The following is a 13,181-nucleotide window of genomic DNA, read 5'->3' as shown; positions in this document are numbered from 1 at the left end:
TGAGCTAGGACAATTGTTGAAGATGCTGTGTTCCAGACGTGTTCTAGACGTTGTTTTCATTTTATTTCTTCTATGTATTTTTGTATGTTTTATGAAGTCTAGTATCGACTTTGTTTAGATATTGTAATTTTTTATTTACTTGTTATAATATGGACTTCATTTTCGTTGTTTAATTATGTGAATCTTTATTTCGTTTATTATGTTTACAGGTTATTCAGATCAAATTTTAAAAAATTATAAACGATAAATTAAAAATATTCGATAGATAATTTTCAACTAATGAATGAACTTCCATGTATATATTACTAAGTCGGGAGTTCTTGTAACTCCCGACGCATTAAATAAAACCGCCGGGAGGTCTGGAACTTCGGACGCATGGAACAACCGTCGGGAGTTCGGGAACTCCTGACGCACTTTTAAAACGACGTCGGGAGTTAGTCGGGGAACTCCTGACGCACATATAGGTCGTCGGGAGTTCTAGAACTACCGACGCCGTAATCAGGCGTCGGCAATTATTGGAACCCGACGCCCTATATGTGCGTAGGGAGTTCCCCAACTAACTCCCAGTGCGTCGGGAGTTCCTCTCCCGACGGATTTCTCCCGACTAAACTTTCGACGACCATTTATTCATCGGGAGAGGCTCTACCGACGCTTTTTTCACACTTTTTCGATGAATTGTGATGTCGGGAGAAGTCAGATTTCTTGTAGTGTAACTAGTTCCTGACATCCCTCATAACATGTGTACACTATTTATAAACATCTGTTGGGAATGTCCTAGAACTCGTAGTTCGTAAATTTTGTGTTAAACATTCTATTTATCAATAAAATATTATTGAGTATCTTATTCAAGAAAGTCATTGATATTGCATTCTATTATGAAAATCCAATAAACAAATTCATGGCTATAGTATGAATACTTTACCTTTATGTGGTAACATAAACAGGATCAAGTTATAGTATATAGCCTAAATGGTCTATAAGTATATGGATGAAGTTGGGTATTTCATCCTAGTAACACTATTGGATGCGGCCCATTTCCTATATTGATACAAATGATGTAATCCACAAATCATTCATATAGAGTCATGTGAATGGGGACATCCTATGTAATAAGTTTGCATAAGACTGGACCTTGAAATTGTCACTTTTCTTTATAACGACCGTTTACTATTAAAACTGACTATTTCAAACTAAAATGACCTTAACACGATCTTAATTCTGAGCTAACTATCCTTTGATCTATATAGATGATACTTTGATCTGTTTATTTTAGGATTATCCTTTGATCTGCATAGGTGAGAGTAGTTCAACAACACTGCTCAATAAGCCTCAAATTTTGGGGATAAGACGGGGTAGATAGCTGGAGACATAGTTATGCAAGATGGGTTCGCTCCTCCCCGACTTAGGGTTAGCAGATAGGTTGTTTTCTTAAGTGTTGATGCCTAGTCTTGAACAACGGAGCCCCGCCCTCTCTTGGTAGAGAGGGATATGATTTATAACTGGTATTATAAATCAGTTGTTCAATAGAGGGTAAGTGGAAGCTTAAGGTACAAGATGTATTTACAGGTGTAAAACGATAATTTTGATCTAGCTGTAAATACGAACGGCTTGTAAAGGATCGACTTATTGATTATGGTTGAAATGGACAGAAACACATCTACAGTAAGGAGAGTCAACTATCGAGCTATAGTGGTGTGCCTTGATAGTTAACAAATAGTAATTAATTCGATTTAAAGAGTTTAACCAATTAATTATAAATCATTAGAGCTCTTGATCTATAGGTCCATTAGGTCTCTCTACTAGCTCGTAAATTGGATTAATAAATTGAGTATTGTTGGATGAAATTAGGGTTATGAATTTCAAATATTCAAATTTAATTTAGGGTTTTCAATTAATTGAATACGATACAATTGAAACGTTTAATTTTATCAAAATTAAACGAAATTGGAGAATCAATTAATATTTAAATTTTGATTTAAATACTAAATATATGAAATTGAATCATATTAGTGGAATTTGTTTTATTAATTTGATATTAATATATTAAATTAATATTTTAATTAAAAAGTTTAATTAAAATTAAAATTATTTTTATTTAAAATTAATTATTTTGAATTAATTTTGTAAAACTAAATATTTAAATAAAATAAGTTTATTTAAATATAAAATCATTTAAAACCAATTTGATTAAAAAATGATAAAATTGGATTGAGTGGATTTTTTTCAAGTTTTTGGTAAAATCCACTTTGTAATTAAATGGTTAATCACCAAATCCCACTTGAATTTCATTAAATTAGTGCAGCTGGAGTTGACCTCCATGCAAACACTATCTCCATGCTTTTTTTAGCTTATAAATTGAAGCTCCATGCTGAGAATTTTGGAGAGATGCTGTGATTTTGAAACAGAAAACTGCTGCTGTGAAAACCTACAAAACCCACTTAAGTTCATCCAAAATTCAGTTTAATTTGAGTGTTTACACCATACAATCCTCCTTGAGATTAGTAGAGAAGATCTTGGTGGTGGTCTACTTGAAGATTCAAGCTCAAATTTCTGGATTTCTTGCTGAATTCGTGGAGTTTTCTTCAAAGTTAAAGTTTGCTTCAAACTCTCTATGAATATCACTTGAATAGCATATTCAAAACTCAAACTAAGAGTAGTTAGAGTGCTTTTTTATTCTAATTTGTTCCGCTGCATGTTAGATTACTCCTTGGTATTAGAGCATGATTTAAGCACTCAAGTATCGTTATATTGAGTTTGGTGGGTGAATTTCTAAGCATGTTTGAATATGTGATTGATATGGTTGAAATTCAACTTTGGCATTAGAATTCTCTTTCATTTCGAAGTTAAATTTTTAATTGGCTCTTGTTTGATGAGTTTATATATGTGCTCTAGAGTCTATAATTTATTTGGAGTCATTAGAGTTCAAAATAGGTTGTAATTTGAAGATTGAAGCAAACATGTTCGAGCAAAAAACTAGAGCTAAGCCTTCTGCCCAGGAGCATCACGACGTTGTTCATCGAGCGTTACAATGCACGGGCTTACTGATGAATAGTATTGCAATGCTAGGATGCAGCATCACGACGCTGTTCATCCCAAGGGTTTTTGCTTCACGCTTTGTCTGGCTGGTTCGTGGGTTGAAGAAATTGGTTCGATCAGTTCTCCCCCAAACCGGTCCGGTTCAACATCATTTGGTGCCTTGGTGGGCCAGTTCAGGTCCAATTTGGATCGGTTCGAGCGGTTCTTCATCAAATTAAGTTGTTCTTGAGCTATTATTGTAATAATTTAGCTTATTTGTTTGTTTAGAATGCCAAAGTTGAACCATATTAGTGTTATTTAATTATTGTATGCATTTGATATGTATTATTTTTGAATTAAACATGTTTATGCATAAAATATGCCATTTTAGTTTAAAATCCCACCATAAGTAAACATGCTACATGCATTATTATATGTTAGAATTAGTTATAATATATAGTATGCATGTTTTAGGGTTTGCTAAAAATTGATGTAATTGTTATGTTAATTTTTGCCTTTGGAGCATGTTATGGTTGATTTAAAGCATATTTGTTTCATAAGTTTGTTATAAAATGAAATTAGACTTTAAAATCCATAACAAAGATAAACAACATGCTCACTTAGGCTAACAACTAGTTTTAACTGTTAAAATAGATTGTACCTTATAAATCTGGTTACAAACTCAAATCGGTTCATAAACCTGTCTAAGGCTGGAGGTACTTAAGTTGATGGTTTACATAACACCTCCTACTTGGGGATTATGACCGAAATATTCAGCATTGTTAACTGATTTTATGAGCTTGCGTGAGTGATGTGAGGTTTAAAACTAGTTTAAATACATAGACATCGTATGTTAATATCCAAATATAAACATTATACTTGGATAAAATCACAGACTTAGGTTCTTCTTAATTAGCCGTAATAAAACCTAATATCCAAACATTTAGAACACTTCAGTGGGAGAATAACAATATATTCGATATAAAGTTAATAGCTCTTACGTCCCCAAGAGTTCACACAGTGAGATCCATGCTCAGCTTCCTATCGCTTTTACCGTGACTACTTCATATGGAAAGTGTTTGCATAGGTCAATAACAAAGTGAATGGGGGAAGTAGTTCATAGTAAGTGGGTGAAGGAAATGTGTCAACATTGTTCTACAATCTTCTCCATTAGTTTGAACCGTGAGATTCCTATGTTGCACTTGTTGTCGTTTTTAGGTGGCATTAGCCAGTCGTTAACCACAATGATCCCCACGGAGGGTTGTAACATAGGATTTGGAACAACTCAAGCTTAAAAAATGAATAGGGCCTTATAGTTTCGTGTTGGATATTGTCTTCATTTCAGGGGCATGTTCATACCGTTCTATAAAATCTGAAAAAGGCGGGTCACACTTACAAGAATTACTGATTATTAGTAAAGATCTTGACCGAAAACGATAACCAAAAGAACTATAGGAATAAAGAGTTATTCTGATATAGTATTTGGTCAAAATTTTCTTGCTTCAGGAAAAGGAATATTTGACTGCCTCACGGTAGCAACTATTCTAAATCACTAAAGTATCGTTGCAAATAAATAAAGTTTTTTGGGTACTTTATTGTTTTTTGCTAAAAATTGGATTTAGATGCATAAGTTTAATAGAATTTGTTTAATTTTTTTCAACAATGTCAAATTGAATTATACAACTGCTTGCTTCTGATAAATTTAACGGAGAAGGATATTCAAACTAGAAATCTAACATTAATACAATATTAGTTGTGGATGATTTCAGGTTTGTGTTGTCGGATGAATGTCCTCCGGTTTCCAGTACAACAGCGAACCGAAATGTTCAGGACATCTATGATCGATGGGTTAGGGCTAACGAAAAAGCTAGGGCTTATATCTTAGCAAGTATATCCGATGTACTTAATAAGAAACATGAGGTAATGTCCACTGCCCGTGAGATAAGGACGTCGCTCCAAGAGATGTTCGAGCAACCGTCATCCTCTGTTCGACAAGAAGCCATTAAGTATGTTTATAGTACTCGCATGAAATATGGTACCAACGTTAGAGAACATGTTCTCGATATGATGGTTCATTTTAATATTGTTGAGGCTCATGGGGCGATGATAGATGAAATCAATCACGTCAATATGATATTAGAATCTCTCCCAGCGAGTTATCTACCTTTCAGAACAAATGTTGTTATTAACAAAATTACTTACAATTTGACTACACTGTTGAATGAGCTACAGACATATCAATCTATGATGAAACTTAAAGAAAGTGAAGTAAATGTTATTTCACGATCTAAAAAGTTTGTAAAAGGTTCTACGTCTGGAACAAAACCCACTTATTAAAAGAAGTCTGTTCCCTCTTCTTCAAAAGACAAAGATGTACAAATGAAGAAGAAGGGTAAAGGGAATAAGAAAATCACTACTAAGAAAAAAAAAATAAGCTCCCAAAGGAAAGTATTTCCATTGCGGAGAAGATAGGCATTGGAAGTGTAATTGCCCAAAGTACTAGGCAGAAAAGAAAGTGAAAAAAGCGAACCAAGGTAAATAAAATTTACTAATAGTTGAAACATGCCTAGTGGAGAATACTCACCTAACCTGGATATAGATTCAAGTTAAGGAGTAAGAGGTAATTACAGGGGTAAAACGAATGTACCTGTCCTCTCATTGGCCCAAGAGGGACTTGATTTATGGTAGGATCATATATAGATTGTTCATTAGAGGGATTAATAGTACTTAAGGAGTAAGAGGTAATTACAGAGGTACAACGATAATTTGACCCAATTGTAATTGCAAACAACTGATGCAGGGTCAACTTACTTATAATGGTTAGATCCATGGACACAAAATCTTCTACAGCGTGAAGAGTGCACTGTGAGTCTTCAAGTGGAGTGATCCATAGTTAATGAATGTTGGTTAATTTAATTAAAATGTTTAATTAATTAACCTCGAATCATTGGAGCTTCTAATCTGTTGGTTCATTAGGTCTCTCTCATAATGGATAAACAAAGACCATTAGGTTTGAAAGAATTTATATTGTTCAAATTAATTAAGGGAACAACATTAATCGTATATAATACCATTAATATAATGTATATAGATACATTATAATATAAAGTTAATTTTGAATAAAATTCAAAATTAAACTATATAATAAGATTCAAATAATAAATCATATAAATTAGATTCATATTAAAATAATATGAATAAGATTCTTATTATAGCTGTGGGTTAAAAATTAATATGAAGGAGATTCATATTAAAATTATAGGTTAATAAATATGAATGAAATTCATATTAAAAACATATGTTATGAGAAAAATATGCATTTGAATATGATTTAATTCTACATTTAATTAAATAATGAGATATATAATTTAAGATCAATTTAATTCGATCAATTAATTATAATTAAATTAAATGTATTTTATTTAATTTTAATAAATAAATAGAAAGTGGGTGGTTTCTCTCCTACTTCACCTAAAAGAAAAAAAGGGGAAAGGGGTTAGTGTGTCTAATCCATATCTCTTACTCTCCCTCCTATCTCTCTCAAGTTTTTTTTTTTTTCACAAAGAAAGAGTTCTTAGTAGAAAAACTCTTCTCCACAACAAAATTCTCTCTCTTTCAAAAGTCGGTTTACACAAACCAGTCCTTATCAAGAGAATAGTCGGGAAGACCCAGTGATGGTATTATGTTCACATCCTAGAGGAGATCTTGATGTTATTTGTTGAGGAAGAAGAAGAATTACTAGAATTCTTAAAGAGTGTTAAATTGTTTCTTTTTCTTTGTATAATTAATTAAACATGCTTAACCTATTGAGTTTGTTCATTATTTATGTTGTATTCTTTTGTTTTGTGTTGTTTGTAAAACAAAATTGAAAGTAAAACAATCATTCACTTCAACTACGAGATTCAATCCCTTCATGAACAATATGTATAGGCCGGTATAGGTAATTTAGACCCTGTGTTTGATCATTCGGAGTACCAGATAACAGATTTAAGGCATTTCAACAATATGTATAGGTAATTTAGACCAGTAAATTATTGGCCATCACTTTATCATAAAAGGTTTGGATATAAATCTTGGATCTCTTTTCAAGTTCAATTAGAATAATGTAAACGAAATTATGATAATAATAATGGTAATTAGCCGGTAAGAATTTGATTCGAGACTAGAAACGAAATGAAATTGTATATAGTACTAGACATTTTGAAATTGTTTGTATTCTCATCCATATAAGTTGGTCAGCAATAACATTAACATACACATAATTGAGATCCATGCCTTGTTGTTTTGTCACAATCACATAGAATATGTAAATTATGTTCAAGTTAAACACATTTTCTTTTGTCACAATCACAGAGAATATGTAAATTATGTTTAAGTTAAACACATTTTCCATTAGAAATTTGCTCATGATCAACTTAAGCATCTTCATCAGAATTATCTTTGCTCTTTGATTCAACACCTTGATTAGTTTCTGACTTTTGAATCTTGATCTCAAGAACATTGTCATTCTTCATACGAGCCTCCATTCTAGACCAATCAGCGTCTTCGGGCAACTCGAGTCGTCGAACGTATCCATGCTCCCACCAATTGACATGTCGCCAATCGACGATCGTCTTGCCTTCTCTTTGTTGCTCCTTCAACTGACCACTTATCTCTAACACCTTCCCATCTTCTATGGAGATTTGTAATGCATTTCTCCAAGCTTCTGTGGTTTGTCAAATTTTGCTTTGTGTCAAATCAAACATATCACCCAACTTTTTTTGTATGAGAAGCAACAGAGAGAATTGAAGGGCCTTTGGAGAGTCTTTTAAAATGTAGTTGTTGCATACATAATTCAGCATTAAAATCTATTCTCTTATCATGATCCTTTCAACTTCAAATCTCTGCAAAATAAATGTTTGAGAAATGCTCTTAACCATGATCAAAGTTAAAAGCACTTTTCTACTAAAAAATAAAAAATAATACCTGTTTTGACTATAATATATTGATCATCCCTTTTTTATGATAGGAATGGTCAAAATGAGAATACTTTGACTAATATTTAATATTTTTTTGTGAACAAGAGATCTATATTTGAATCCTCTCACCCTTTTGTACTAAAAAAAAGTTATGGTAAGAAGGTTCACAAAAACTATTATGGTAAAAATAACTTCTATTAATACTTTAATGATAATAATAATAATTATTATATAGCTTATTAAAAGACTTAATATTTTATTTCTAGAGTATAGTTTAACTGACATCAATTATGGACTATTGACCTCGAAGCTCGAGGTTTAATCCCCACCTCACATATTGTCAAAAAAATATATTTCTACGTTAAATTATATAATAGATGTTGGGTTATTTTTAAATAAATAAAAATAAGCCAAGTTATTTACAAATATAATAGAATTTCAAAGTCCATCAAACAGAAGATTCAACCTTATGTCTAATAGTTACATTAATTTCTTTTAACAAAATGTTAAATATGTCAAAGACTTATTATATAAAAAATCGAAACTTTCTAGAGACCTAATAAGCATAAAATTAAAAATTCTATCGCGGTCCATTACTGATAGACAGTGATATTTTGTTATATTTAAAAATATTTTCAACAATTTTACCATTTAAAACAATTACCCATAGATGTTTGAGTTTTTTACAATGTTGAACAAATCAAGAACCTTAAAATTGATAGTTCAAAGGATCTCTATTCAATATAAATTAAAAATTTAAAGACTTATTAAACACTATATTTAAAATTTAGTAACCTACTCACAAAATTAAAATTTTCGAAACTTACTAGAATTTTTTATTTTATTTTATTTTTTTTATAGTTCATGAACCGATTAGACATAAACTTAAAAAAACATTAATTAAACTTATAATTTCATCTTAGTGGTATAATTTCAATTTTTTGTTTGATCTAATTAAAAGTTTTAGTTACATTAAAAAATTTCTTGAATAGTAAATTACTAAAATGAGAATAATTAAAAATATAAAATAAAATAAAATAAAACAATCAAGTGCCTAGACATATATTATTGATAAAAATATGTTCCTAAGAGACAAATAACTAATAATAGAATTTGATCTCTACATAATTAGAATTGTTGTGTGCATATAGAAAAAGGATTGTGAAAGAAGAACCAAATAGATGTGAAAGAATTCGAATTAGTTCAAAGTTTATATTTTAACAAGTTGAGTTATAGTGTAAAATAAGTATTTGATAAAGCTAGTAGAATTGAGAGAAAAGTTAACTTTATAAATTTAAAGTTAAGAACCCTATGAAAAAAAAAGTGGCTTTCTAAAGTGAACAAGAAAGAATAAAAACCCACTGAATAAACACCAAGACGAAAAAGGTATTATTATATACAAAAATAATAATAACAAAAATAAAGTACTTTGGAATATTATAAAAAATGGGATGATTAAGAGGCGAGGATACTGGTGACTGCAATGGCACCAATTGGCCACGGTGGAGCAGCACACCACCTACGAACCTCAAAGGCGTAATTTGACCACCGGAAACTTAAAACCACACGCAAAGCATCGGCGTTTATTTTCGAGGTCTACGGGGTAGACGCCGGGGAAATTCCCCATAATTCTGTATTAGGTTTAGGGTTTAGAATAGCGCGTGGTGTTCCTACCCACATCCCGGCTAACAACTTTAAATTAAATTTTTTAAAGGCTTCGAGATTCTAAAAGTCTTTCGATGTGGGACATTTTTTAGTTCTTCAGTCTATGATTTAAAGTAACTTTGTCCTCCCACCATTTTCATCTCTGTTTTTAGACCTTCAGTTAAAGAAAAAAAATAATAATTAATAAGGTTATAAATTTTGAAATTATCTAATAGTTTTCAGGAAGTGTTTTTAGCCGAACTAAAAATCTTAAAAATCCTCCAACTTTTCATTTGTGACCATCTAGATGTATTTTTAAATTTTGTAACAATTTAATTAGCCTTTAAATTTTAACATACAACAATTTAGTCCTTATTTTATTGTTAAGATTTAATTACATTTCTTATGCCTCAATCGCAATAAATCAACAAACTATTTAGTCTCTCGATATGTTTATGAGCTACAAAGTCCAAATTGTTAAACAACAAAAGTTGATGTTTAATCTTTATAAAACTTTTTCCAATAGAGATTAACTTTTACAAATTTAAAAGTACGGTGACTAAATTTGTTTCTTACTAACATACAAGAATTAAATTGTTATAAAACTAAAATTATATGGACTAAGTTATAACAATTCAAAGTTCAAGATCCACTAAATTGATATTTCTAACAAAATTGAGGGACCAAAAGTGGTTTTCAATATTTACTATAAGAAAATCGATCATAGCATATGAGTTGATTAAAAGCATAACATTAATCACTCAAAATCAATTAAATGTTTAATTTTACACTATTAAATACTATTTTCATATTTTGAAATCTAAGTCAAAATAAACATAACTCAATTGGTATATGAGTGTACTAATCACAAGATTTGTGATTTGAATTCTTCAATCCTAATTATACTAAATAAAATATACATATAATTTTTTTTACTAAATTTCTCCTTACACATTTTCTTTATTACTTAATTATATAATTTTAATGCTTGATCTTTTAATTTTAAAATTTTCAAATGAGATGATAAGAATAGTAATTAAGCTAATGTGAACATAATTTAGTGTAACATAAATTTATACTAAAAATCTCAAGATTTGAGGTTGAATTTTCCATAAAAAAAAAAATGTATTAGTATTTTTCAGAAAAGGTGGAATAAGTGAAAAAAATACCTAGTAATTCTGCTTGTAGAACGTATTCTTGATCAGTTTGAAACCAATCTATTGAAGATTTTCCAGAGCTGCGAAGGTTAGACAACAGTAGATCAGACTCAAACTCCCATAGCGGAAAAGCATCGGCCGGGTCGAAGAACTTTCCGAACAGCAACGGGCTAAACAACGAGCCATCGCTGAACACCTTTTGCACAGCAGTGTTAGATTGCCCTAGAAATCTTCTAAAAACATCTTCTCCCAAAGCAACAGTCCATTTTGATGGAGTATGGTGGTCTTCTTTACGGACTTCAAGTTGTTGTTTTGAAGTGGCCATGGCTTGAAGGGAGGGGTGGAGCAGTATGTGGCTAGGGTGCAAGAGAAAACTTGGAAGTGTGTCTTGGAGCTATTAATATTATAACACATGTTAAAGACAAAGGATGAGGGAAAAAATATGGCATTGCACAAGAGCAAAAATGCTTTGGGAATATTTGGAGGGCTGTAAAGGCAATTGGAATCTTGCTTTTGTTTTCCCTTTTTTTGTTGGGTTAATGGTGAGGTGATAATGTGGGTAGGCATATATTTGGGTTCTCAACTTTGCCTTAGATGCCATTATCTTGATGTGATACAAATTTTTACCTTTTTGAGGATGATAAAAGAAAAAGCTCTACCCAAGCTCTCCATCCTTTAGCTACTAGAATATGGTGTCATTTTCTTTCTAATGCAAAACTCACATCACTCCTTTCATGGTTCCATGAATTTGGTTTTCATTCGCCTTAGATTGATTCCATTGTGATGTATGATTCAAAATCGTTAATTTATTTGGTTGATTTTTAACTCATAGATTTGATTGAATTAGAGTGCGTGTCTATTACCTTCCAAACACAAATTCACATAGTTTACTCCTTTGGTGTCACTCGATTTGATTTTATGTAAAAATTTTATTAATTTGAGAAAATACATATTTCTTTAAGGAACATTTTAAAAAATAGAAAAATAAGAGTAACTATTTACACAAAATAACAAAATTATTTTAATCCTTTTTTATAGAGATTGATATAAGTTTATCATTGATAGACGCTGATAGAAGTATATTAGTATCTATTGAGTGTTTTGACATTTTTTCTATCTACTGCGTGTTTAGTTATGTGAGTCTAAGTTATGATGATTTTGTTTTTAGAAATTAAATCTGTCATATAACTAACTTCTTACATAAATTCTTCGTGTTTTTCACTCGTTTATAGGCACTTTTGAGAAATTTTAGTCAAATTATAGAACCAAAAGATTTCAAAATTTGGGTAAAATTTTACAATATAGTTTTTTTCTTTTGAAAAAGTTAGATAAGAAAACAAAGAAAATATGGTTGGATAAGAAGCCACTTCTTATAAAAACCAAAAAAAGAAAAAAAAAAAAAAAAAAGGTGTTATGAAATATGCTTTAAATAGTCTATTTTTGGGCTTATATATTTTAATAATTTTCTTTAAACTAACATTTGATGGATTAGTATATATATGGGATTCTATATTCTTTAAACTTTGTGTGAATACTATATGTAGTTTCTTTCCTATCTTCTTCTTAATTTTTCAAAGAAGGATTGGAGGACAACCGCCGTACTGCTTGAATAATCCATTCAACATTCGACTTTAGCTATACACAAAAATTTCTTTTCCTACTCCATTCTCTAAATCTAATCTTCTTTTAATATCTTTTACCAATCTCTCGTGAATATTATACCCTTTATATTTTTGTTCATATTCCTCTTTTACCTACCAAATCCATGTCCGTTTTAAGGTTTGTTTGATAATTATTATGTTTTTTTAGTTTAGTTGTTTTAATCATTTAATCAACGTTATTAAAATTTCATTAATAACATTCTTTTAAAGATTTCAAATATCGATCAAATTTCAATGACCAACAACTCAATTTTGACCATGAATCTAGCCGTAATTTTGAAAGAGAATGTTGTTTCTTTCTTTTCTAGTAGAGGTGGGAGAATTCGAATTACATACCTCTTAGTTGTTAATACATATCGTATGTTAGTTGAGTTATGTTTTGTTCGACCTAATTAATCATTTCTATGTTAGGTTAGATGTCAATTATGTAAATGAAGGATTTTTTTTATTAAAGTAAAATATAATATTACAACTTTGCAATTTATTTTATATAAAATATCTTTTGGAAAATAAAGATACTTTTTGAGGTTGCAAGAATAGCAAAACTATCAATTTTTCTTTATTTTGCAGGTTATCTCTTCTCCAAATTTACAATTGTTATCACGTGAAGATCATATGCGTTTTCCATTGTCCAGATTTTAACATCAACAGTTAGCGTCATCTATAAAAACGAGAGTGCTCTACCTTTCTATTCCAAAATTAAGAAGATGATGAAAACCAAGTTGAACTTGTTCGCAATCTAACTA

At 30.5% G+C, this 13,181-nt stretch overlaps 1 protein-coding gene across 1 annotated transcript; it reads right to left on the bottom strand.

Annotated features, from left to right (window-relative positions):
- Positions 1 to 7,213: 7,213 nt before the first annotated feature.
- Positions 7,214 to 11,205, bottom strand: LOC120091818 (21.7 kDa class VI heat shock protein). Its single transcript, XM_039049959.1, has 2 exons — positions 10,787 to 11,205; positions 7,214 to 7,720 (listed from the first exon to the last, which is right to left on the bottom strand). Exons 1-2 carry the CDS (start codon positions 11,097 to 11,099, stop codon positions 7,431 to 7,433), a joined length of 603 nt encoding a protein of 200 aa, XP_038905887.1. The 5' UTR covers positions 11,100 to 11,205; the 3' UTR covers positions 7,214 to 7,430.
- Positions 11,206 to 13,181: the final 1,976 nt, after the last annotated feature.

Source organism: Benincasa hispida, chromosome 11 (genome assembly GCF_009727055.1).
Source record: "Benincasa hispida cultivar B227 chromosome 11, ASM972705v1, whole genome shotgun sequence".
Taxonomy (NCBI): Eukaryota; Viridiplantae; Streptophyta; class Magnoliopsida; order Cucurbitales; family Cucurbitaceae; genus Benincasa; species Benincasa hispida.
This window is presented reverse-complemented; position numbering and strand designations above follow the sequence as displayed.

Bases quoted from the DNA above. Each gene is read 5' to 3' on its own strand.
- LOC120091818 (XM_039049959.1), bottom strand. From the start codon at position 11,099: ATGGCCACTTCAAAACAACAACTTGAAGTCCGTAAAGAAGACCACCAT. The intron at 7,721-10,786 runs GTATTTTTTTCA...GACAAACCACAG, and splicing joins TCTACAAGCAGAATTACTAG to AAGCTTGGAGAAATGCATTA.